This window comes from Scylla paramamosain, chromosome 15, assembly GCF_035594125.1.
Source record: "Scylla paramamosain isolate STU-SP2022 chromosome 15, ASM3559412v1, whole genome shotgun sequence".
In the NCBI taxonomy this organism is placed as follows: Eukaryota; Metazoa; Arthropoda; class Malacostraca; order Decapoda; family Portunidae; genus Scylla; species Scylla paramamosain.
Window position 1 is genome coordinate 6,443,210 of NC_087165.1, and position 27,676 is coordinate 6,470,885.

Here is a 27,676-nt window from a genome sequence, read left to right on the forward strand (position 1 = left end):
TCAGATCGTTGACGTACTAAATGATTATTTTGTCTCAGTTTTTACAGAGGACATTCATGAAATGCCCGAACCGGCCTTTATGCTTCGTAACACCGCTCCTTTAAGTGTCTGTGACTTTCGTGATTATAGTAATCAACAAAATGAAAGCTAACAAAACTCCCAGCCCAGACTGTATTGCACCACGCACCTAGAAAGAAACTAAATTTCAAATTTGTAGACCTCTTTCAATGCTTGTCATCAAATCACTTAACTCCGGTAAGATTCCCAGCGATCGGAGGTTAGCTAACATAAGAAAGGCGACAAATCACTCCCAAGTAACTACAGACCTGTCAGCCTCACATCTGTAGTGTGTAAATTAATGGAAACTTTAATATGCAATAATTTAGTTAGCTTACTAAAACTAAATGATTTAATCAATGACTCACGGCACGGTTCAAAACAGTCGCTCTTGCTTAACAAACCTGCTCAACTTTTTAACGATGTTTTCACCTTGTATGATGAGACAAAGGCAGTAGATGTAGTTTACCTGGACTTTCAAAAAAGCGTTTGACAAAGTTCCCCATAGGCGTCTACTAAGTAAATTAAAGTAACATGTTATAGATAGCAAAATTCTCAAATGGCTCGAAAACTGGCTCTCTGAGAGAAAGCAACGCGTGTGTACGACAGGGATCTGTACTCGGGCCTTTTCATTTCCTTATCTACGTTGACGATATCGATGAGGGCCTCACCTGTAAATTATTTAAGTTCGCTGATGATACTAAAATAATGAATAAAACAATGACAACGGATGACAAAAGGAAACTACAATCCGACCTCCATCACTTAGTCACTTCGTCAGACAGGTGGTAGATGAGTTTCAATGTTGACAAATGAATAGTGTTGCACACATGGATTAATAACGATCGTGTAAATTACTCAGTGAACTGCTCCGAGCTTGTCAAGGTTAATGAAGAGAAAGACTTAGGTGCAACGGTTACTTCAGACCTCAAATTGAGTAAACACTGCTCGGAAATGGTTAAAACAACGAATATTGGTAGCATCTTTGAATTCAAGTCAGAAAGTGATTCTCACTTTGTTTAAGAGGGGAGTACTGATATTTTAAGGTGATCATGATACATGAAACTTTAATTGCTTATAGCTAAGGTACTTTTCAAAACTTCAAACTTTCTACACACTTACGTGTGTAGAAAGTTTGAAGACGATACATAAAAAAAAATAAATAAATAAAAACTATGAAATTCTTAGAAAATTTTGAGCTAACTTTGATTGACTAAGGCTCTAAAACTATTTAACATATTAGCCTTGAAAGGTATCGGTGATGAAATTGATTATTTGTAAACAGAACTGATGCTTTTTTCCCCAAAAAATGCTTTTCATGATTCATGAAAAATATAAAAGCAACAACTTTTTTTACACTACGAAAATTTGCATTTGTGTGAAAAAAAAACCTATCCTACTGAAAAAAAAGCATCAGCCTTATAGAAAATTTAATTGTTAATAAAATTATAAAAAAAAATGAAAACTAATGATACAGTAACAAATTTAACGACAAACACTTACATCCGTGAAATGAGTGTATTTGTTGACAGTACTGCTTACGCAGTTAGAATTTCCCAGCAGCATACTCCAGGTATGGAGTATGATCTTATTTCTCATCCAGAACTTTTTTCTTTTTTTGTGTGTGACTGATAGCATGCTCTGTGATGTACTTGTCATGTAGAATATATGTAGTTTTAGTGAAATGTTTCAGACTGAAGAATGAAAAGTTTATTAGCTCCCACATACCCCACCCCAAGCAGCATCATGCAGTACACCAGCAACAAGGTCATAGGATGAAAATTTATTCTTTGGTCTCGGCATATGACACAATATCCACATTATGTAAGCGAATCAAAGCATGGAGCGGGCCACAAAAGCAGCGAGTGAGAACACGTGGGTTCTAAAGCTCCACAACAAGCTCCTCCTCCTCCTCCCCTTCCTCCTCCTCTTGCTTTCACAGCCTCCTCATCATCGGTCTCATTCTCCTACCTTTGTGAAAAAATTTTTTTAAACTAAACCAATAGAAAAGATTTAATTCTACTGGCCTCTTTGTATGCATGGATTTTGCAAACATGACAAAGATGTTTCTGGCAAGTTAGTTAATGTTTGGTAATGATTACGTTGATAAATTGTAGGGAAACTCTCTCTCTCTCTCTCTCTCTCTCTCTCTCTCTCTCTCTCTCTCTCTCTCTCTCTCTCTCTCTCTCTCTCTCTCTCTCTCTCTCACTCATGGGCACTGCTTATTTCCTGGTAGTTATTTGCATTCTTTTTCTTTACATTTTGCGCCAAGAGAGAGAGAGAGAGAGAGAGAGAGAGAGAGAGAGAGAGAGAGAGAGAGAGAGAGAGAGAGAGAGAGAGAGAGAGACTCTCTGAGTGTGTGTGTGTGTGTGTGTGTGTGTGTGTGTGTGTGTGCGCGAGCGAGAGAGAGAGAGGGAGAGTGAGAGGGAGAGAGAGAGAGAGAGACTTCGGTAAGTGCTTGGTTCCGCCCAACTCTTCCAGCCATCCCTTGTTTAATTAATCATGGTATGTAGTGCGTATGTACTGTAGTATGTATTAATTCAGTGGGTACCTGCGTGCATTGCTTTCAAGGTGTCTGCTTAGGGAATTCCTCGTCCTCCTCCCCTTACTCCTTCGTTGTTGTTGTTGTTATTATTGTTGTTGTTGTTGTTGTTGTTGTTGTTGTTGTTGTTGTTGTTGTTGTTGTTGTTGTTGTTGTTGTTGTTGTTGTTGTTGTTGTTGTTGTTGTTGTTGTTGTTGTTGTTGTTGTTGTTGTTGTTGTTGTTGTTGTTGTTGTTGTTGTTGTTGTTGTTGTTGTTGTTGTTGTTGTTGTTGTTGTTGTTGTTGTTGTTGTTGTTGTTGTTGTTGTTGTTGTTGTTGTTGTTGTTGTTGTTGTTGTTGTTGTTGTTGTTGTTGTTGTTGTTGTTGTTGTTGTTGTTGTTGTTGTTGTTGTTGTTGTTGTTGTTGTTGTTGTTGTTGTTGTTGTTGTTGTTGTTGTTGTTGTTGTTGTTGTTGTTGTTGTTGTTGTTGTTGTTGTTGTTGTTGTTGTTGTTGTTGTTGTTGTTGTTGTTGTTGTTGTTGTTGTTGTTGTTGTTGTTGTTGTTGTTGTTGTTGTTGTTGTTGTTGTTGTTGTTGTTGTTGTTGTTGTTGTTGTTGTTGTTGTTGTTGTTGTTGTTGTTGTTGTTGTTGTTGTTGTTGTTGTTGTTGTTGTTGTTGTTGTTGTTGTTGTTGTTGTTGTTGTTGTTGTTGTTGTTGTTGTTGTTGTTGTTGTTGTTGTTGTTGTTGTTGTTGTTGTTGTTGTTGTTGTTGTTGTTGTTGTTGTTGTTGTTGTTGTTGTTGTTGTTGTTGTTGTTGTTGTTGTTGTTGTTGTTGTTGTTGTTGTTGTTGTTGTTGTTGTTGTTGTTGTTGTTGTTGTTGTTGTTGTTGTTGTTGTTGTTGTTGTTGTTGTTGTTGTTGTTGTTGTTGTTGTTGTTGTTGTTGTTGTTGTTGTTGTTGTTGTTGTTGTTGTTGTTGTTGTTGTTGTTGTTGTTGTTGTTGTTGTTGTTGTTGTTGTTGTTGTTGTTGTTGTTGTTGTTGTTGTTGTTGTTGTTGTTGTTGTTGTTGTTGTTGTTGTTGTTGTTGTTGTTGTTCGCTTCGTAGTCCCCTTTCCCGTTCCCTTTCTTCTCCTCTTCTTCCTCCTCTTCTTTTCCCACTTCATCCTTCTCTTCTTCCCCCTCCTCCTCCTGTTAAGTCATCAGTTAAAAGGTATTATGAATCCTTTTTAAGCTTCCATTAACGCAGGTGGTTCGATATATCATATTTCCTCTTAAGAATAAGATGACTACATCCCAACCATTAAGTTTCGATACCTACACACAAAAAGAAATGATAGCTGCGTACGTACCTGTTGACCTTTGTAAGTCTGCTTGCGATAAAATAAAATGACTGTGATCTGAAGTAGGTGGTGTAGGATGCAGGATTTGGTCGAGGCAAAGTTTCTCTCCTTCCACCAATCTCTCCTCCCACCGACCTCTCCTCCCTCGTAAGAACATAAGAAATAAGGGAAGCTGCAAGAAGCGACCAGGCTTACACGTGGCAGTCCCTGTATGAAACACACCTACCTACTTCCACCTGTTATCCCCATCCATAAACTTGTCTAATCTTTTCTTAAAGCTCTCTAGTGTCCTAGCACTAACTACATGATTACTGAGTCCGTTCCATTCATCTACCACTCTATTTGAGAACCAATTTTTTCCTATCTCCTTCCTAAACCTAAATTTTTTAAGCTTGAACCCGTTATTTCTTGTTCTACCCTGGTTGCTGATCCTAAGAATTTTGCTTACATATCCCTTGTTATAACCCTTATACCACTTAAAGACTTCTATCAGGTCCCCTCTTAACCTACATCTCTCTAGAGAATGTAAATTTAACAGCTTCAACCTCGCCTCGTAAGGAATACTCCTCATCCCCTGTATCCTTTTAGTCATTCTCCTCTGTACTGATTCTAATAGACCTATATCTTTTCTGTAATGTGGGGATCAGAACTGCACAGCGTAGTCTAGATAAGGTCTGACTAGCTCATCCTTCCTTCCATCTTTTCATTGTTATTCTACCTTCTTTGACTTCTCTCTGACATAAGAACATAAGACCATCACAAAAAAACGTGAATCTTCAAAAAGCCGTCAGGCCTACACGTGGTAGTCCCTGTAGAAAACATGCCTATACCTATTTCCACCTATCATCCCCATCCATAAATTTGTCTTGTCTCGAAACTCCCTACTGATTCATCGCTAGCAACCTAATTACTGAGTTTGATCCATTTATCTACCACTCTTACACCCGCTTCTTCTCTCCTCACTCCTCTCAGCACTTTCACACTTAGCAGCAACAAAAAAGAAAGTATAGAAAAGGTATAAAGCTCATGTGATAATTCTGTAGATTAGGTCAGTCTGAAACCCAGTTGGGATTCTTGTGTTGATTTGTGTTGCTGTGCTTACCAGTGTCATTTTTATCCTCCTGGGTGTTGCAGTCAGCCTGCCTCGCTTTGAGTGTTGCCATAGCTGCTGTAATTATTGTTAGTCTTGATGCTTCTTTTGTTGTTGTTTTTGATGTTGTCGATGGTGAGCTAAATGCTGACAATGGCACGGGTTATGATAGTGAAGGTGATAGTGACGTGGTAGTGGTGATGCTGGTGGTAGGAATAATTGTGATAGAGATGGTGGTGGTGATGGAAATAATATGATCTTTGCGACTCTTTTTTCTTTCTTTTTTTTTTTTGGGGGGGGGCCACCGTGAAGACAGGCCACGTAACTTTTTTTTTTTTATTAAGAGGAATGTATTACTGCCACGGCAACAACAGTTTTCGAGATTTACATTTACAAGCTGTCGCGTATCGCACATGCAGGAATCTCCCTTCGAGTGTTCGAGCGCTTTCTCTCTCTCTCTCTCTCTCTCTCTCTCTCTCTCTCTCTCTCTCTCTCTCTCTCTCTCTCTCTCTCTCTCTCTCTCTCTCTCTCTCTCTCTCGTATACTGATAAAGTTTATGAAAAAAATTATGGATTTTAAAATCATGTGAACACGCTAACTTTCGCATACGTACGTGCTCTTCATAAAGATTAGTTTTATATTCAGCCTCTCTTTATATGCATATTGTTATTTCCTCGTATTCAGTACCGACCTGCAATAATTGATCGTAACTTGAATTTTTCACCGCTATGACTGTTATTGTCTCTCAAACTTAAGAAAATAGTCAGGTGCAATTTTGGGCTACTATTTAGGAACATCAGTAACAGCAAATTGGAGTGACAGAATACGTCAAACCTTCATAGTAAGTGTAGTTTTGTTTTTAAATGAATGAAATTTTTTGTGCAGGATTATCCAAATGAAGTAGCAGCGTCACACTGTCAGGAGCTGTCAGAGGGTTACCTAATGCATGCCCGGGAGGCAGAAGATGCTCCTCTTCTCTCAGTTTTTCCTAGTGGTTTACTAATAGATACCTGGGGAAAATAAACTGTTTATTACGCAAGGCAGACGGAATGTAACTCTTGGCTGCCAGGTATGAGATTGTTCTTGTTTTCTTCTCTTTTTTTTCATTTAGAATTTACCAGATGCAAAAAAAGAGAACGAAGGTAAAAAAATGTTCAGTCTTCCTTTATGTGTGTGTGTGTGTGTGTGTGTGTGTGTGTGTGTGTGTGTGTGTGTGTGTTCTGTTATGAAATAATATTTTTTATTTCTTTTCATTTAGAATTTACCTATTGTCAAGAAAGGTGGAAGACAGAAACAGAAAAGTTTAGTGTAATTTTTTTTTTTTGCATGTGTGTGTATATGTATTATGGTATCGGATAGTGTTTCATTTCTTTTTCATCTAGAATTTACTGAAACTCAAAAAGGACGAAGATAGAAAAAGAAAAGTTCAGCATATCTACTGGGAATTTTTACGGGGATTTGTTGTGGCTTATTTGACTTTATACACTGTTTCATGAAGCTTCGAGAGAGAGAGAGAGAGAGAGAGAGAGCTGAAAACATGGTAGGGTGCAGAGAACTACTTCCATACTAAGACTCCCTCCGGCTCCACATTCTTCACGAGCCTCACTCACCACCCACCACCACCCCCACCACCACCACCACCACTACCGCCAATACCTCTTCTCCCTCCGATGTGTCATATTTTTCCCCGTATGCACAACCATCACCACTGATCGATCTATTTAACTCGTACAGCCAACCAGTAAGTCCTCTCCTCACTCCTACACCTCTTATCCTCCCCGATTCGCGAACTTACTCAACCAACATTCTCAATTCACTCGTCTCTCAACTCTCCGTCACACACAGTTAACACCACTACACACCACTGCACGCACAAGTGGTGTAGACTCTTCTGGGTTAAATTTGCCGTGTAAGGTTGAGTTAGAGACCCGTCAAGCTTACAAGATTCCGCAAATGATATGAAGGAAACTACGGAGGTCGACTTGTTTACTGCTACTCATGAAAGTTGTAATGACGAGCCGTAAATCCTGTAGTTTACCATCACATCCCACGATATATGAGTTAATTATACTAGTTATCTTGCTGCTATCCTTATTACAAACCCACACACACACACACACACACACACACACACACACACACACACACACACACACACACACACACACACACACACCCACACACACACACACACACACACACACACACACACACACACAGATGACTCAAGAATTTTTGTGCGCTGCTCTCAGAATATACGAATCTCATAGGAATGATTAAGGAGCAAGTTTCTTGTTTGTTTATTTTATCTTGGAGTCTGTAGGAGACGACGGTTTGTTTGATTCCTCTGTTCCCCTGTTATCATGCCTGTGTTCGTATGTGTGTGTGGATTTTAGTGGTAGGATTTTGTGTGTGTGTTTGTGGTGGGGGACGAAGTGAGGCATTTTAAATATCTGTAAAGTTATGCGATGTGAGTGAAATGTGTTTTTTAATTGTCAAAAGCATACCATTCTGAAGGCTTGCACTACTGCCCGAGTCTCCTCCTCCTCCTCCCTCTCCTCGCTGTGACATGTTCCTCTTTGCGTCGCTTCTTAGGTCGTCGTCTCCCTCGGTTGTCTCTTGGGTTTTAGGCTGAAATCTAACACCCACTTTCCCAACAATGAATTAGCTAAGAACCTCTCAGTACATTTGATCCCTTCCCTCTTTCCTATCTCCGTACATTCCCATCACAGTACAGATTCCTCCATATACCTCTTCTACTTTAGTTTCCTATGCCATTCCTCCAGTCCAATTATATTTACCATTTCTGTTATCAGTGGCGTGTGTGTGGTAAACTAATGTTGGTTGTCTCTCCTCCAAAATTCATTGCTGAGTAGCTAGACGCAAGGTCAGGAAGAATGTTCAAAATGAAAAAAAAAAAAAAACATGGTATAAAATTTTCGTTGATTAAGTGGAAGATAAAACTTACTTAGCTGTCAGTTATGTAGATATATTTTCCTTTAAATCTCCTGGTGGCTGGAACTTCTCAGTCACAGAGTTTTCTTGCTGTTGTGATGTTGAGATGTAATTCTTATCTTTTATTAAGAGGGTTACAAAAATGTTAAAAAGAAGATCCAATGAGATGCCAGTGTCTAAAGGAAAGATCCAAAAGGATTATCCAGACTTGGAGAAGTGTCTTGCAACATCCCCTTTGCAAGAATTCAAGTCATAGGCATGTGAAAATACAGAAGCAGGCAGGGACTATAAAGGGACGAAAGGTTGAGAATACTGTTTACATTTTGCATTATAGGAAGGTGGACAGATCTAGAGTGTCAGAAAGTAGAGTTTTGTGCAGTGTGGATGGAACTCGTCAGTCAGAGAATCTTGCACTAATTTCCGGTCTCTATGTAAATAGTGGTGTGCAGATCCTGACTTTTTAGCAGGAAATCCAGTGTGATGCACGTCTTGGCAGCTTATTACAAGACTTGCTTCACTACCTGTTCTGCCTTGTGATGTATGTATAGTTCTGAGTAAGGTGTGTAAGGTGCAGCCTCCATATTCCGTGTCTGATGCTGAAATGAATAAACAAGTTACATTACCAAATGTACATGTTTTGTACTTTGTCACAATTAAACTGTTTTCTTTTCATATTAGTTGGCAAATTTACTTTAGCGTATGTGCCTCGCCAATGTCAGCCAAGGTGTCTTTCGCTCTGACTGTTGGGGGAAACGAATGACGGGCGAGGGAGTTATTGATCGTGAAGTTATGTGTCCCTCTTTTCTCTCCATTTTCGCTTTTCCTGTCGCATTCACTTATGTTCTAGTCTTTATACTTTTTATTTCCTTTAATCTCATTCTTACATCTAAAATTTTTTCCTTCCATTTTCCCTTCTCTCATCGCATTCACTCGTATCATCGATTTCTCTTTTTTTTTTTTTTTTTCTGTCTCCTTATTCTTACACCTTAACATTACCCTCTGAAAGTAAAGGTCTCGAAGAAAAAAAAAGCTACGTTAAGAAATAGGACAGAAATGATGGAAGGGAAAGAATTAGACTCTTGGGGCAACTTTGTATATCTTGCAATCTGTAAGAAAAATGGTTTGTTTACTTATGAATTCTCGCTGGGCGACGAGGAACAGGTATATAATGAGTGGGGAATCCCGCTGACAGGCGTGCCACCCGCCGCTTCGCTCTGACCGCGGTGGTCACAGGCATCATCGTACTTTGACAACCTACTCGTCTGCAGCCGTGCATACCTTACGCTTTAAGAATAATAGTCATAACTAACTCTCCCTGCTGTGGGGTCCCTTTGTTAGCACTCAGAGCACTGTGTGATATTATTTTATATGGAAAGAGGGAAAGAGAGATATAAAAGCTGGCCCCTGGAGGAAGAGGATGCACAAGACACAAGTTATTGGCAAAAACAAAAGAGCTCTCGACATCATAGGGATTAATAAGACATGGAAATTCAACTAGTTGGGGTGCTGTGCAGAACTGTTTCAGAAAATGGGCCTACATCTAACTTACCCCTCCTATTCATCCTTCCCTAATTGACTCTGTAACCTATCAGTCAAGTAGTTAAAGGTGGTTTAATTGCCCTGCCACCTCTACACGACCCCTCTTGACAGCTCTTATATACATAGTTCCTACAGTTCAAAATTATGTATTTCGTGTGGTACTCACGTTACTCTTTTCGACGCAACGTTGTTTAAATCTTCTTCCGTGTAATGATTTTGTAATTGCATAGTTTTTGTACTATAGTCTCTTAAACAGTTCTGCATTGTACTAGAAAAGACAAAACTAATCGCCTATTCTTTTATGTGTATATACATATTTTTTTTTTTATATAGTCCTCTGAATATGAACAGAAAAGATGACACTTGCAACAGTAAAAGGAGGAAGTCATTTGCATGTGGTGACGGTACTGTTTTCTTTCCTGCAGGTCCCCTGACAGAGGTACGGGCGGTGGAGGGACAAGAGGTGGCCCTTCCCTGCCTCGCTGATACTCCAGATGCAGGTGGTGGTGGCGGTGGTGGTGGTAATGTGGATTTCTTCTTCGTCACTCCCAAAAGAACCCCCATCCCCATCTACCAGTGAGTGTGTGTGAGAGAGAGAGAGAGAGAGAGAGAGAGAGAGAGAGAGAGAGAGAGAGAGAGAGAGAGAGAGAGAGAGAGAAATTGATACATGTTCAGTTTGTGCCTTGTGTCTCATTGTGGTTTGATTTTTTTTATGTCTTTCTTTTCATTGACATTAGGGTACAAATTGCAGAATACCATTATTGAGTTACGTTTTGACTTTCCCAGTGTGTCTGTAGTTATGCGTTGTATGGATTAATCGGTAAGTGTCATGGAAAAATCGCATGCCCCTCGTGTGTGTGTGTGTGTGTGTGTGTGTGTGTGTGTGTAAGTTTATGTGTATGGTTGTCTAGCATTATCAAAAGTTTTTATTTCCATCGTAAAGTGTTTGCAATGCAGTTCCTCTACACACACTGCATGATTTTGGAAGAGCCTCCGTCAATAATAACCTACATCTCTCACTGCGTAAGAGATACTACAGCCCTCACAAACTGCCCTGTAAGGACCAACAGATCGGCTGGCCTTTATTCTACCTTTGTGTTCACCCTCCTCCACCTCCTCCTCCTCCTCGTGTGCCGAATTTTTTTTTTTTTGTAACTTACTTTAAGGCCCTTCAGTTTCCATATATTTATTTACCTCTCTCTTAACCCTTCTTTATTCTCTCTCTCTCTCTCTCTCTCTCTCTCTCTCTCTCTCTCTCTCTCTCTCTCTCTCTCTCTCTCTCTCTCTCTCTCTCTCTCTCTCTCTCTCTCTCTCTCTCTCTCTCTTTCCCTCATTTTCCCGTAACCTGTCTCACTGCCTCCTCCTCGGCGTGGCAGAGTCAACAACTCAGGCGGGGTGAGGGAACAACACTGGGCGGCCCGAGGCTATGACAGGCGGGCGCTGGTGGAACGCAACCCGACTCGTCTCATCCTCGGTGGCATAACACTGAAGGACCAGGGCGTGTACGGATGCCGCGTCCGCCGATCCTCCTCCTTGACTCCCATCACGTCCAACATCACCCTTAGAGTAGTTAGTGAGTACAGAGAGAGAGAGAGAGAGAGAGAGAGAGAGAGAGAGAGAGAGAATCACGTTTAATACTTGACGTTTGTGTGTTTGTGGTTTATAAGTGCACAAATTAATGAGAGAGTGTGTGTGTGTGTGTGTGTGTGTGTGTGTGTGTGTGTGTGTGTGTATGTGTGTGTGTTGGCTGTTATTATTATTATTATTTACTTATTTTATTTATTTATTATTATTTATTTATTTATTATTATTATTATTGATTTTTTAGCATATTTTCTTTAATTAAGTAAGTGAAAACAAATTGAATACTTGTAAAGGAAAGTGTTAGGTAGTGTAGGCAAAGGACTCTATCTTATCAGGAAGAGCAGGAAAGACAGGTGTAGTGCACGTATGTACTTACAGGTAACTGGTGTTGGTACTCTGACACATGTGTAGGGGATACTATTTTATTTTTCCTCTGCTGAACACATTACTGAAATCTTTCCTTATATTAAATTATTCTCTCTCTCTCTCTCTCTCTCTCTCTCTCTCTCTCTCTCTCTCTCTCTCTCTCTCTCTCTCTCTCTCTCTCTCTCTCTCTCTCTCTCTCTCTCTCTCTCTCTCTCTCTCAGGATATTGACTTTCCTTTTGCAAGCTGATTAATTTATTGTTCTCTCTTTTTCTCTCTTTTCTCTCTTAGGTTAACATTTTGCCTCTCATATCATAAATACTTTACCACTATCTAGTTTAACATAATTATTCTTCCCCTTTAGTATAACATGGATTTCCCTTTTCCTTAGTTTATCCCAATTTTTCCTCACGCATAGTTTAACGTCTTTTCCCTCTTTTGTTAGTTTAGCATATTTTTTCCCCCACTTATCTTAAGACCTTGGTGTTTTCCCCTTTCTCATCTGGGCCTGGTGTTTCCCGTCATCACAGCGGGTAAGTGAACAACTTGTCAATAATTCTGCAGCCATCCCGGGGAAAAGCAACCTCACTGTAGTCTTTCACACTGCTTTCCACTTGCGTATCTTAGCAAGTTCAATTTTCACTTTTTCCTAATTAACACAACTATTTTATTTTTTTTTTTTTTCGGCTCGCATAGCTTAACATGTTATTTTTTCTCCTCTTCCTTATTAGACGCAACTTTTTTCCGTTTCGCATATCTTAACTCGTTTTTTTCTTTTTATTTCTCTTCCTAGTTTAACACAGTTATTTTCTTCTTTCATATCTTGACACGGTTTTTCCCCCTCTCCCTAATTCAACTAATTTTCTCTCCCGCATAGCTTGTTTTTTTTTCTTCCTCTTTCTGAATTTGGCATGCCATTTTCCTTGTAGCATAACTTAAGACGTTAATTTTTCCCCTCTCCCTACTTAAGCACAATCTTTTCACGTCCCTTGTCATAGCACCTTGGACTTCCCCTCTCCCCTTCAGTTCCTCCCACCTCGCTCAAAATCTACGCTGATCTGGATCCTGACACCGCGGTCACCGGGAAAGTGGGGCCCTACGACCTCGGGGAAATGGTCACCTTCTCATGCAGAGTCACGGAGGGTCATCCAATTCCCAGTGTGACATGGTGGGAAGGGTCACGTCTGCTGGAAGACACACACCTCATCCCACACACTAACCTTTCTGGCTTCAGCACTACCACGTCAGATATTACAGTGGGACCCCTAACGAGGCGGGACCTACACCGGAAGCTGACTTGCCGTGCCTCCAACAGCGATCTCCGCGAGGCACTGGAGGCATCTGTGACTCTGGACATGAGATGTAAGTTGTGTGTCACTTGTGTAGGCAAGGTAAGGTTAGGTTTGGTATGGTTAGGTTAGGTTTGTTTGATTAGGTTAGGTTAGGTTTGGTTAGGTTTGGTTTTTTGAAGTTAGGTTTGATTTGGTTTGGTTTGGTTTGGTTTAGTTTAGTTTGGTCTGGTTTGGTTTGTCTTTTTATGCGAATATTGAGTAAAAGATGATGTGAACGTTTTATTACTATTTTCTTTTCGTGATGTTGTGTGTGTGTGTGTGTGTGTGTGTGTGTGTGTGTGTGTGTGTGTTTTAATCATGTATCCACGTATCGCTTTTTCTGTACTACACGTATAATAATTTAGGAGCGGTGATGTGAGATGCGCGGCGTGGTGATGCAATGATAATGTAATACGTGGATGCCGTGACGTGGGAAGCAACGCGATAGTGACGGTGTGGCGAGGATGTGGTCATGTCGTTACCATAAAAAAAAATGTTAGGCTTAACACACTGGTTACAAGCTGATGGGTTATGGATATCACCAGAGTCCTAATTTTTTAACTCCTTTGGGAAAAAGTAAAAGATTGTTTATCGATTAAATTAGAATAAATATAAGAACGTCAGAGAATAAGGGAAGCTGAAGGAAGCCATCAGGTCTACACGTAAAAATATACGACAAAGTAAAAAAAAAAAATACATATGAAAAAAAATACGTATGAATGAGGCTCATGTACTGGAATTAATGCTAGTTTCCAATTGACAAGAAACAAATGAATGGACTTTTGCATGGAGAAGAAACAAGGGACTTACACATGAAATATTAGAGAAGTATTAAATTTCATCACGTGTTACCTCTCTCCCCTCACGGAACCTCTCCCTACCACCACATTCCACCCACTTGCTTCTTACCTGAAAGAGATCCAATGGTAAAGGACATGTCTTTGAAGAACGCATTCGTGTGTCGCTATCCTCAGAGCTATCGCCTTGCCTTTGTCATCGTGCCAAATTATTCCCTGCTAATTAGAACGCGTGGCCACAGCGAAGGAACATGAATACTCGGTAAACCTGATCGTCCCAAGACCTGTACTGGAGGAGTGAAGGATGTTAGGTCCCTCGACTCAGACCCGTCTTCTAAAAACGCTCTGCCCTCTCACCACGACTATTCTCTTAGGCCGCAGCGATCATCCACGAGTGTTTCTTTTGTAAATATTGTAGAAATTTCGTTAATCTGTTACTAGAACCATAAAAAAAAACTTTTATAAATTTACGTAACTTTAACTATTGCTTTTTGAATGTAATGGACGTGGGGGTAGAAGTGTTTCAGAATATGGTCCACTGTGCTGCGGATTAAACAGATGCGACAGTAACCCGTGCCTGGTTGCGGTTTTTTTGGAGGTGGCGGGGTGGTTGGGGCAGTGTGGACTTGGTGGTGAGTCATGCCACGCACTGAAGGATTCTCCATAGCAGTGGGAGTATCGTCTTTCATGTCTGTCTTGTTGAGAAAGTCTTGACCTGTCCGCCTCAAGTTTGTTTTTGTATATGTCGTCCATCATGCGGGAGGGAACGCAGGGATAAATATTTTCTTGTACACTTAAGAAGTTATTGGCGTGTTTCTCATATATTCTCCAAAACATTAGCCACCCTGTGTATAATCAAGGCTTTAACTGCTAGACTCCCTGGCTGTGCCCAAGTGTTTATATTAATTTTCTTTGTTGATATATATATTTTTTTTTCTAAAGCTAAGCGAGCCCCATCTCAATGCTTGATTATGCGACGAATTAACCGCTTGCATTTCTGAATAACTTCTTTATTCATATAGTCTCCAATAATTAGGATTGCACACACACACACACACACACACACACACACACACACACACACACACACACACACACACACACACACACTGTACCTTACCGAAGTGCCGTGCCCCAATGCAATGTTAGTAACTATGCAATACCACACCAACCTCTCGTCATTTACGGCAGATATCCAGTCTTTCTTTCTTCCCCCTCCTCTCCCCTTGCCACTGTCATTGTCCGGCCGTTGCTCTACTACTGTACTTGTTTTTTTTTTTTACCTGCCTCTCTTCAGATCCTCCCAGCAGCGTGCGGATTGTGGGAAAGAAGAACGGAAATCTGACGCTTCGGGCAGGAAGGAAACAGGAGGTGGTGTGTGAGGTGCTGGATGGCAGACCAGAACCCACTGTCACGCTGAAGCTGGATCATGAAGTCCTCCCCTCTCGTAAAGTGAGTTTTTAATAACCTTCATGTTATCAACTTTTCTTAGTTTTAATATCAGGTTTTGTTAAGGAGAGAGAGAGAGAGAGAGAGAGAGAGAGAGAGAGAGAGAGAGAGAGAGAGAGAGAGAGAGAGAGAGAGAGAGAGAGAGAGAGAGAGAGAGATTAGTTTTGATATCAGGTTTTGTTATCAGGTTTTGTTAAGAGAGAGAGAGAGAGAGAGAGAGAGAGAGAGAGAGAGAGAGAGAGAGAGAGAGAGAGAGAGAGAGAGAGAGAGAGAATCATCAGCACAAAAGAAATAAAAAAGGATTAGATGAAGTCTCTGTTACTGTAATTCACGTCGAAGTAATGATGTTGCACCATCCAAAATGCTGTAGAAGAAGAAAAATAGGGTTTGTATTCTTAGACGCTTTTATCTCTCATAAGAATTATTTTCAAAGGCCACAGAAATTGTTAGCCGTATTCTCATGATTTTTTTTTCTATACCCAGTAATGTTGCTGGATTCTTGTTGACCGATCACTGGAATCCTGAATACACCCTTGAGAACCATAATCAATTTCCACTAGCGTCTGTCAAAAGTGATCAATTTAAGACGCTGAAACTTTCGGAAATATGGGTCACTAGAATCATGAATATACCTCTGAAAACCATAATCAACTAATTCAATAATTCTCTATCGTCTCAGCCCCTTACTTCCATTACTTTGACCACTATAGCGTAAGTTATTTAGGTTTTCAAGGGTGTTTTCATGAATCTAGTAATAGATCAGTAGAAATTTTATACGACTAATTAGAAGAACATTCAAGAAAAACCGATTACGCATTACTGTGGCCTTTGAGAATAGTCCTTACGAGAGCCAAAAGCGTTTGAAAATATGAGACCAGCTCTGCTTGGTCTTCGCGGAGCTCTCGACATGAAGCAGTTCACTAGTCCGTATATCAATCCCTGTTTGATTTATAGCCATGAAACTCACTGGACCCTGCGACACTACTTGAGACAGCGCAACACTAAACAGGTGGTAGGATTGAGAGAAACGGAGAGAGAGAGAGAGAGAGAGAGAGAGAGAGAGAGAGAGAGAGAGAGAGAGAGAGAGAGAGAGAGAGAGAGAGAGAGAGAGAGAGATGTATGGCGTGCTTCACCATGTTTACACAGTTGTCCCAGGCTGCCGCAGCACATCCTTCAAGATAACACAGGTGGGGGAGTGTGGGGTTGTCTCCCTCTACCCTGGGCTTGCCATATTAGGTCATGAGGCACATTCCTGCTTCATACACTCGCCAACCTTTGTGACTTGGTAAATGTACTGATTGATACGTAGATATATAAAGAGGCACATACGGCTGATTGAATATACTTATATGATATAGGCAGATAGATATGGTTGATTGAGTATACTGATGCATATAATGATGATTTGAACATGTTAAAAGTATACTTACTAATTTGGACCAATAAGGATCTTGTATTTATTTACTGTACTGTTATGTAAACTTGGAAACCTGTATTTTTTTGGTCAATAAAATTAAATATAGGTAGGTAGATGTCGTCTAATGGGTATACGTCTGTATGTATAGACAGATAGATATGGCTAATATATGTATAGGCAGGAAGATATGGCTTGTTGAGTATACTGATGTATGTAAAGGCAAGTAAATATGGTTTATTGAGTGTGCTGATTATATATATATATGTGTATATATATATATATATATATATATATATATATATATATATATATATATATATATATATATATATATATATATATATATATATATATATATATATATATATATATATATATATATATATGGGCATGGGTGATTATGTATAGACAAGTATACTGATTCTCTCTCTCTCTCTCTCTCTCTCTCTCTCTCTCTCTCTCTCTCTCTCTCTCTCTCTCTCTCTCTCTCTCTCTCTCTCTCTCTCTCTCTCTCTCTCAAGCTTGGAAAATTTAGGTTCAAGCAAGAGATAGGAAGGAATCAGTTCTCAAATAGAGTGGTAGATGAATGGAACAGACTCAGCAATCAAGTTGTTAGTGTTGAGTCATTAGGGAGCTTTAATAAAAAGAAATAGAGAAATTTATGGGAGGGGATGTTAGGTGGAAATAGGCAGGTATGTTTCTTACAGGGACTTCTACGTGTACGTCTGATAGCTTCTTGCAGCTTCTCTTGTTTTCTTTTGTTCTTATATTCACACACACACACACACACACACACACACACACACACACACACACACACACACACACACACACACACACACACACACACACACACACACACACACACACACACACACACACACACACACAAGGCTACTTAAGTCACTTGGTAGTAGGAGAAAAATTAGGAATAAAGAAAATTTGAACATACGAGTATACTCTTCCATTTCTTTCCTCTGCACGTGTATTTTCCTCTCTCTTTCCTCCCTCTCTCCCTCCCTCCTACCCTCCCTCCCTCCCTCCTACCCTCCCTCCTTTTCTGTCTATTAATGTTTTCTCGCTTCATGTATTTTTCTTCCTCTTTCCTCTCTCCATCTCCCTCTTCATATTTATCCTTCAATTTTCCTTCTGCGCACCCTTCTCTGCCTCTTTCACCTCTCTCTCTCTCTCTCTCTCTCTCTCTCTCTCTCTCTCTCTCTCTCTCTCTCTCTCTCTCTCTCTCTCTCTCTCTCTCTCTCTCTCTCTCTCTCTCTCTCTCTCTCTCTCCCTTTTTTTTCCTTTCTATTAAGCCTTTCTCCTATGCATTTTCTTCCTCCTTTCCTTCCTCCTCTCTTTAAACTCTATTAACCCTTCCTTATATCATGTGTCCATCCTCCATTGCTACCTACCCACCTTCCCTCTGTTTTCTTCCCTCCATCTTTTTCTTTCCTCCCATCATCCCTTCTTCATTAACCTTCCTCTCTACCATACCTTCCTTTCATCCTCCCTCTTTCCTTTCCTCCCATCGTCCCGTCTCCCACCCTCTTCTCTACCCATCCTCCCTTTCTTCTCTTCTCTTATCTTTCCTTCCAGCCTCTCTCTACCCGATCTTCCATTTCACACTCATCATTATCATTCCTCCTCATCCCTAACCATACATTATTGCTTCCTTCACACAGGCTGTCAAGCAGGAGACTCGCGTAATGCGGCGCCGCACGACACACGCCGCTGTGCTGGAGCCGACAGAGGACTTGGGTGGTTCTGAGGTGACGTGCCTTGCCGAGAGCCCGCTGTTAGTCCAGCAGGCCTCCGCGCTGCTCAATGTGGCCTGTGAGTCCTTGTTTGTTTGTGTGTGTGTGTGTGTGTGTGTGTGTGTGTGTGTGTGTGTGTGTTGAATCTGCCATGAATGTTTCCTATTATCATTAAGACTATCATCATTTATCATTAGTTATCATTATAATTTCCTCATTTAACTTCCTTATTTTGCTTTACTGTGTGTATGTGTGTATGTATCTGGGTCAGAGAGAGAGAGAGAGAGAGAGAGAGAGAGAGAGACCGTATACACAGAGTCAGTCATGTCCCTGTTGTTGGTTCACTTCTTCCCCATGTCACTGTCCTGTATCACGTCATGCCATCATCCTTCACTCCCTGCAACCTTCGCGTCCTCTGACTCCTTCGCTGATCCCCCTCCTCCGGTCCCCTCATGTCACCTCTTTTCACCTTTCCTCACGTCACTCCCCAAACCGTACCATAGCTGTCTATCGTTTCTGTCTTGCCCTCCGTGCCCACTGTCTCGTTGCTTCAAATAGTCCTTCACTGTCTGATCTTTTTCTGTCAATTTTCTTGATATTTTTTCCTCATTTCGATATTATTTAGTTACTGTCAGCATCATCTTGATCATCATCAGTCATCGACATCAGCACCATCCCATCATTATTATCATCTTCATTATCATCATCATCATCACCATCATTATCATCATCTTGTTTGTCCATTTCATTGCATCGTAGCAAAACTTTGAATTTAATTTTAGTTTATTTTTTTCTCTTCGTCTTATCTTCATTATGTTCTTCATCCGTTGTGTAATGAGATTTCTCCTTTCTTAACCATCCTACCTTTCTTACCTTGCTATAGATTATACGATAAGATTAATCCCAGAGAGTCTCATATGGGCCAATAAGTCAGTTGATGTTTGGCCTTCTTCCTTTGTGTTCCTTGTATCCTGCCATTTTTTTTTATTTTATTTATTAATATAGTTTTTATTTAAGATTAGACAATGAAGCTAATCGCAGACAGTACTGTAAGGGCCAAGAGGACGACTGCTGTTTGTCTTTCTTCCTCCATGCTTCTTATGCCCTAGTTTCGCTTATTTTCTTCTTATGATACTTAATCATTTTATATACCTACCTACTCTCTGTTCAGGGCGTGGTGCATCTTTTTTTTCTTTTTTTTTTATATCGAAAGACCGGTATTCAGGAACACTTTGCTCTCTCACCACGACTATTTTCAAAGTCCACAGAGATAATTAGCCGGATTCTCAAGACTGTTCATAATATATAAGTCTTATTAATATGTTATTAGAACCATAAAACACCCTTAAAATCCCGTGCAATCTCAACTAGAGCCTTTTGAAAACAGTGGAGGTGCGGCCAGAAGCGCTTCAGAATATAGTCCTTAGTGAGACAGATATCTTAACGTAATCCAGTCATCGCACTTCGCGGTGCTTCACTATCCCAGAGGAATGAGTTAATTGGTCTGTAGATTGGTTAGTTGGTACTGTAGATTGATATGGAGAGAGAGAGAGAGAGAGAGAGAGAGAGAGAGAGAGAGAGAGAGAGAGAGAGAGAGAGAGAGAGAGAGAGAGAGAGAGAGAGAGAGAGAGAGAGAGAGAGAGAGAGAGAGAGAGAGAGAGAGAGAGAGAGTGAGTGAGTGAGTGAGTGAGTGAGTGAGTGAGTGAGTGAGTGAGTGAGTGAGTGAGTGAGTGAGTGAGTGAGTGAGTGAGTGAGTGAGTGAGTGAGTGAGTGAGTGAGTGAGTGAGTGAGTGAGTGAGTGAGTGAGTGAGTGAGTGAGTGAGTGAGTGAGTGAGTGAGTGAGTGAGTGAGTGAGTGAGTGAGTGAGTGAGTGAGTGAGTGAGTGAGAGAGAGGGGGGAGGCTTGCTTGCATCTGGAGTCGTCAGTCGGTGAGATGTCAGGAACTCCCGCTGAAGGTCTGTACATGTAGCAGCTCCTAGCATCTCGAGCAGCAAGTGAATATAGACGAAAAGATGAGGAAAAAAATAAAGTAAAAAGTGTAAGTGCATGAGAAAAAGAAGGAAGGAGAAAGAAAAGAGTAGAAAGTATGAAACTGCATTAAAGAAAAGACCACAAGTGGAAGGGAAAAAATAGCTTAAAAAAAATATGAATATGAGAATGTGCAAAAGCAAAATAAGAAAGGAAAGAGATTAAAAGAACGTCTAAAAACACATTAAAGAAGGAAGACTAAAGGAGAAGGGAAGAAAGTCGAAAGGAGGGAAGAAAGACAGTAAAGTATAAATGCACTTAGGTAAAAAATCAAAATCCTTTACTCTTATTTTTTTCTTTACTTCTTTCTTTTATCTTTCTTTGCTTTGTTGAGATTTGCTTGTGGCCGACGCTCCCATGCGACGTTTTTTTTTTTTTTATGATTTCTTTTCTTCCCTTTTCTTTGAAGGTGTGATGGATGTTTGATAGTACCTTTCATAACACAGGAACATACTCGTAGGCTGCAAGAAGCTGGTTGACATACACGTGTCCAACTGTCATTCCTATCCATAAATTTAATCTTTGAAATTTCTCCGTTAACTCTGCACTAACAACCAAATCACTGGGTCCATTCTGGTCACTCACCACTGTATTTGAGAACCAGATTCCTTCATGTCTTCTTTACTTAACTGTATCGACTTTGAACTCGTTATTTTATGTGTTACCTGATTACAAACTAAAGGATCTTATGTTCATGAATAATGCTGTAATGAACCCCTTACGTCATCCTTATGAAGTGTTCTTGAAAGTGTTTCATTTCAAGGGAAAAAGAGTCAGGTAAGTTATAACACTGAGAGTTTCTGCGACTTGACAACTTACACGCAACACTAAATTTACTTGACGATCACTCATTACGTACTTTTTGATGCCTCAGTATGCAGACCCCTAATCCAGCTGCTTCGAGGATACACATCTTAAAAGAAGATGAGACCAAATTTATGATTAGGATGACAGGTGGAAATAGGTAGGCATGTTTTATAATGGAACTGTCTGATGACTTCTTGCACCTTCCCATGTTTGCTAATGTCATTCTGTTCTTTGATTGCTATGACTTTTCTTCAAGTTAAGAGAATATTTTCGGAAAACACCTCTGACAAAATTAGTGACCGAGTAGCTCAAACCGTTTTCAAGGCTGCGGTTCTACTTGTCTTTAGTGAAATCATGGGTTGCTCAACTGAGATGAAATGTTGAGATGGTTGCAGAAATTGAAGTGGTGAGGTCAGGTCCGGGATGGAGTTGAGAGAGATAAGGCAGCATGAGAGAGGTGAGGAGAGGTGTGAGGGTGTAGGACAAAAGGAGGAAAGATGTGTCCGGAAGGGGCAGAGGAGAGAGGGAGGGGGAGATAGGTGTGAGTATGTTGGAGGGTCAGATCATACTGAAATGGGAGAGGTGAGGTCGAGGCGAGTAGATGAGGGAGTGGAGATGATGGAAAGGGCCGAGATGAGGGGATTAAGTAAAGTAAATATAGATGAGTTGTATAAATATTTCGTAAATATATTGCATACAGGTCAGTTAGCAAACATTCCGTATAGAACAATAAGATCACAGAAAAATGACCCTAAATGGATGACTGCTAGGTTAAAACATTATATAGAACGGAACAGAAGTATATGTAAAAGATTAAGGGCAGGTGAAGAGGTTTTAAGGCCACAATATAACGAATTAGTTAGAACAGTCAGGAGGTTAACGAGGAAAGCTAAGGGCAATTATGGGTTAAAGGTAGCCAGCCAGGCGAAGACGGACCTCAAGGGATTTTATTAGGTATACAGGACGAAGAATAAGGATACTATAAGTCCATTAAAGGCAGAAGATGGGGAGCTGGTTAGTTTTGAGGAGGAGATTAGTAAAATTTTAACTGTCTTCACCCAGGGAAACATACAGGATAAGCCAAATAGTGAACAGATGTTTAGAGCAGATGAGAATGAAAAGTTGACAGACATTGCCATAACTAAGGAGATAGTGGAACAGGAGATAGATAGGCTAAAAAGTTCAAGACACCAGGACCAGATAAAAATATATCCCTGAGTACTTAAGGAATGCAAAGAGGTTATTAGTGAGCCGATAGTTTCTGTCTTTAGGAAATCACTTGAGTCAGGTGAGGTACCAGTAATGTGGAGGCAGGCTAATGTAGTACCCATCTTTAAGAAAGGAGTCTAATTATAGACCTGTCAGCTTAACTTCTGTTGTATGTAGAATATTGGAGTCAGTAATAGCGAGGAACATTAGGGAGTATTTAGACAAACATAACTTGATAAATCAGTCATAGCATGGCTTCACGAAGGGGAAGTCTTGCCTGACTAACTTGTTAAGTTTTTACAGTAAAGTGTACGAGGCAGTAGATAATGCTGATAGTTATGGCATCTTATATCTGGACTTGAGTAAAGCTTTTGGCAAGGTACCCCATCAGAGGCTCCTAAGAAAGGTTAGGGCACACGGGATAGATGGGAAGGTGTTGTTAGGCTGGATAAGGTCATGGCTAAGCGACAGGCGACAAAGAGTTGTAATAAACGGTTCTAAAACCGAGTGGGGTCATGTAATTAGTGGGGTGCCACAGGGATCAGTATTAGGACCATTGTTGTTTTTAATATATATCAGTGACTTGGATAGTGGAATTAGTAGTGATGTTAGTAAGTTTGCGGATGACACAAAGATTGGTAGATTAATTAGGTCAGAATCGGATGCCATCGCTTTGCAGGCAGATTTAGATAGGATGAATGAATGGACGGACAGGTGGCACATGCAGTTTAATATCAACAAATGCAAAGTACTTAGCGTAGGTAGGGGAAACCCACACAGTAGGTACACATCAAACAACGAAACTCTGGTAGGTACAGTGTACGAGAAATATTTAGGAGTTATAGTTAGCTCTGAACTCCGTATATAGGAAAGCAATGCATAGAGGCCAGAAACAGGCTAAATAGGATATTAGGATTAATTCTTAGAAGTGTTAAAAAGTAGAAATCCTGAAGTAATATTAAAGTTATACTTGGCGCTGGTCAGACCTCATCTAGACTACGCTGTGCAGTTCTGGTTCCCACATTACAGAAAAGATGTAGGTCTATAAGAATCAGTACAGAGGAGAATGACTAAAAGGATACAGGGGATGAGGAGTATTCTTCACGAGGCGAGATTGAAGCTGTTAAATTTACATTCTTTAGAGAGACGTAGGTTAGGAGGGGATCTGATAGAAGTCTATAAGTGGTATAAGGGTTATAACAAGGGGGATGTAAGCAAAATTCTTAGGATCAGCAACCAGGATAGAACAAGAAATAACGGGTTCAAGCTTGAAAAAATTAGATTTAAGAAAAAAAATATGAAGAAATTGGCTCTTAAATAAAGTGATAGATGAGTGGAACGGACTCAGTAATCATGTTGTTAGTGTTAAGACATTAGGGAGCTTTAAGAGAAGATTAGACGGGTTTATGGATGAAGATGATAGGTGGAAATAGGTAGGTATATTTCATACAGGGACTGCCACTTGTAAGCCTGGTCGCTTCTTGCAGCTTCCCTTATTTCTTATGTTCTTATGTTCTAATTCTAGCGTAGATCTGAGACTCGCCTTACCGACTCGACACAACTGCTTTCCCTTCTTTATCCACCCAAAGTCTTCATCTACGTACAAATTATGCCCCTCCCTTTAATCATGTTAACCTTGACAGGAAACCAGGTCAGACTCATTTTCTTTTTACTTTTAATGGTCTGAATAGCGCACACGCACGCACGCACGCACGCACGCACGCACGCACGCATTCACACTGCCTCGTGGGTCAATGGTAAAGGGGACGAGTCTGTATTGGCCGCCATGGCTGGTCACCTCTGGGAATTTTCCGCTGATAAGGTGGGCTTTTATTGTCTCCCCCGACCAGATGGATGGAGGGTCGGGATGGAGTGTGTGGGTGTGTGGTGTGTGAGGTCGCAGTACCCAATGATCGGTTATAATGAGCTCTGAGCTCGCACTGAGAGGGTAACGGCTGGTGATTGCGGGTCCGCTCGTGATCAGGCCTTGGTTAATTACACACACACACACACACACACACACACACACACACAGAAGGCAGTACCTCTAATTACAAGTATATAATTAGTTTATACACACTTATTCACACCTTTTCTAATACACTCTTTTTACTATCCTTCCTATTCACTTGTATCCTTATGTATTTCTTTTTTTACTTTTCCTTTACCATCCTCTCTTTATCTGTCTCCTCTTTACCTGTATTTGCTCTATACCTATATCCAGTCACAGTTACCATTGCCAACTAATCCAAAACTCGCATGGGCATAGTGGAATGTCCCTTGTAGTACCGGTCGCCCCAAGAATTATTAACACAGCTAATCTGCCAAGTGCTCATAATGTTTCACTAGACTGAGCTGCACTACTAACCCCACTCCTGTCTGTGCATCTCTTATCCATCCAGATCGTCCGCGAGTGGAGGTTGTCATAGGCCCCAACCTCGACCAATACGCGACCGAGGGTGACGCCTTCAGCCTCTATTGTCAAGTATCGGCCAATCCGAGTGTCTCGAACGTATCTTGGAGCCTCAACGTAAGTGTGGTTCATGGAGTTTATAGTGAAGAGGGATGTTGTGTGTTAGGTGTGTGTGTGTGTGTGTGTGTGTGTGTGTGTGTGTGTGTGTGTGTGTGTGTGGGAGGGGGGAGAGGGCGCGTTCTGTGTTGGCTACCCCGGAGCTGCAGATAATGAGAGAGAGAGAGAGAGAGAGAGAGAGAGAGAGAGAGAGAGAGAGAGAGAGAGAGAGAGAGAGAGAGAGAGAGAGAGAGAGTCTTGTATTTCACACACACACACACACACACACACACGTAGCAAAATAGGGATAGCCAGCTTCATCTAATAACTCTTACCTAACCTTTTCACCCCTCTCTCTCTCTCTCTCTCTCTCTCTCTCTCTCTCTCTCTCTCTCTCTCTCTCTCTCTCTCTCTCTCTCTCTCTCTCTCTCTCTCTCTCTCTAATTTCAAAAAATAGGTGAACGATAAGAAGTAATATTCTGATCTGAAAAATTCGAAACAGACAAAAATCAGAGAAGATGTGTTAGTAAGTGTACACACAAAACAAAACAAAATCCCTGGTGGAGTTTGGAAGTTTTATTTATTTAACAGTATGATGAATATGATTGCCGTGATGAATTGTGATAATAGTGACATCTTTCCTTATGCACTTCAAATCCCACAGGGTAAGGAGCTAACGAGCAATAGTAGTGCGAAGATCAGCATGGATAGGTATAACCTGTACCTGGGGAAAGTGGACAGGTCTTTGTCAGGCAACTACCGCTGCACCGCCACCAACTCAGAGGGCACGGGGGAGTCCGAGCCGCTGCACCTGAAAGTGAGAGGTGAGTAGCAATGATCTGATTGATGTTGATGTGACTTGCTTAGAACTGATGTGTGGCACTAGTTAGACATCCTCTTTAGTTTTCTTTTAGAGATTGGCACTTCAGTAGGACTTTTTTTTTTCGTTCTTTATGTTGCCCTTATATATATATATATATATATATATATATATATATATATATATATATATATATATATATATATATATATATATATATATATATATATATATATATATATATATATATATATATATATATATAAAGTGACTTGCTTAGAACTGATGTGTGGCGAAGGTTATTCGGCATCTTCGTTCTTGGTAACTTTGTTAATTTTCTCTTTAGATGTAATGCGACTCACCATCTTGTGTTCGCTGACATTTTTTTTTTTACTGCATCCAATCTGTTTTTAAAGATTTAATCAGATTCATTCCTCGTTTAATTATTTAGGTCCTTCCGTGTTTATTCCTTGCTTGTCTTCCGTTGGAGAAATGTATTCGCAACTTAAATAATTCCTTTCTGCAAATTCCACGGAAAGATAACCCTGTTATTTTGTATACCCCTTCGCACGATGTTTGCACCTAACTTACCCTCTTTGATAATACTCAATCTTGTGTTTTTCAATAGTTGTTTTTACACATGGATAACACACTGTTACATTGTTTTGGTTGTAGTCTTGCGTTTGTGCGCTAACGTGACTGATTATGATTATACATGCTGTTTAGTTTCATGATTAAGCGTCTGCCCTGTTAAAACTATATTAAAACATTTCCTGCTCTTTCTTTGTTCACAAGAAAATCCCCCGTGCTTTCTTACCTTTTTGCCATTTGTAACAAAACATGATTGTCTTCTATCATAGGAAAACTGGAGACGATTTCCTAAGCTCACCTAGACACGTCATCCCATATAACACAAAGATCTTCGAAAACTTTCTAATGTCGCTCTCCTGTGATCTGCCCTTACACATCTCTGAGTCTAGAAGCCCTTTGCACCCCTTCCCTACCATGCTATGGAGTAGGTTTGACCACCGGCGAGGCCACACCTTAATTAGATGCAAAACCTGTTTTTCTTTACCTTAGCCAAACCAGAAGCGGTGACCTCGTGCAGTACAAACTCCAGTAATCCCGGGAAGGACAAGACTGTCAACCTGGTTGTGGAATGTGTCGCTGAGGCTGATGAGGACCCCACCAAAATTTTCACTCTGAAAGTGGAGAGTGTGGGTTCTGAAGAGAGGAAGGAAGAAAAAAAATCATCCAAGCCAGTGTTTACCATTGAAGAGTGAGTAATCCGTGTTGTTGTTGCTAAATTACTAATAGCAGTAGTAGTAGTAATAGTAGTAGTAGTAGTAGTAGTAGTAGTAGTAGTAGTAGTAGTAGTAATAGTAGCAGTAGTTGTAGAAGTAGTGTTGCTGCTGCTAATCCCTAAGTGTCTGTTAAGTCTTTTACACTGACTTATGGCCCTTCCTTCGTGGTCTCCATAACAATCACCGTTGACCAATATGAGTATTTAGGATCGATTTGGTTGTGGAATCAAACTCGCGAACCGTCACTTAAAAATAAATAAATAAATAAAATCCGAGAAAAGCCTGAATTCCCTTAGAAAAGAGTGAGAACAGAGCAGAGGTGTGGTAGTGCAAAGTTTATCAGACTCTTCACTATTAATCTACATATGGAGGAGCCGCAGCCTCTTGCACCTAGTCCTGTGATAGGAGAGGCAAGGGAGACCCAATACCACTCACTCCATAGCTTGATTTAATCTCCTTTGGTGTTGTCATCTTTGACAGATGCCTATTTCACTTTTTGCTCCCAAGAGGATTATCGACTGTCACTTTCCGCGAGGAGGCTGAAGAGCTTTTAGGAAGAAAAAAAAATGTATAATCGTATATGTAGCAAACAACAAAGGAAGCTCGTTCCGTGGAACTGCTTTTCTGTAGGAGAGAAGAAAAAGAGTTCTGAATAGGCAAATCAACTTCTTCACAAAGGAGTGTTCAGGAAATGCAAGTATTGAACATTTTGTTATCCTACAACACCACTTTTTCATTAGGTCATCGTACAACCAAAGGAGGAGCTCTTCAGGGAAAATCAGTTGTTTAAAGCGAATATGATGAAACACCAT

General features: G+C 40.5%; 1 protein-coding gene across 2 annotated transcripts in view; it reads left to right on the forward strand.

Moving 5' to 3' along the window:
- LOC135107330 (synaptogenesis protein syg-2-like) overlaps positions 1-27,676 on the forward strand; it is an 81,057-nt gene that overhangs the window by 46,508 nt on the left and 6,873 nt on the right. For both annotated transcript variants that reach the window (XM_064017037.1, XM_064017036.1), the window contains 8 exons: positions 9,920-10,070; positions 10,871-11,067; positions 12,469-12,804; positions 14,868-15,022; positions 18,116-18,266; positions 24,634-24,761; positions 25,405-25,564; positions 26,641-26,839. In XM_064017037.1, coding sequence (XP_063873107.1) covers positions 9,920-10,070; positions 10,871-11,067; positions 12,469-12,804; positions 14,868-15,022; positions 18,116-18,266; positions 24,634-24,761; positions 25,405-25,564; positions 26,641-26,839 — 1,477 coding nt within the window. The remainder of the gene's footprint in view (positions 1-9,919; positions 10,071-10,870; positions 11,068-12,468; positions 12,805-14,867; positions 15,023-18,115; positions 18,267-24,633; positions 24,762-25,404; positions 25,565-26,640; positions 26,840-27,676) is intronic.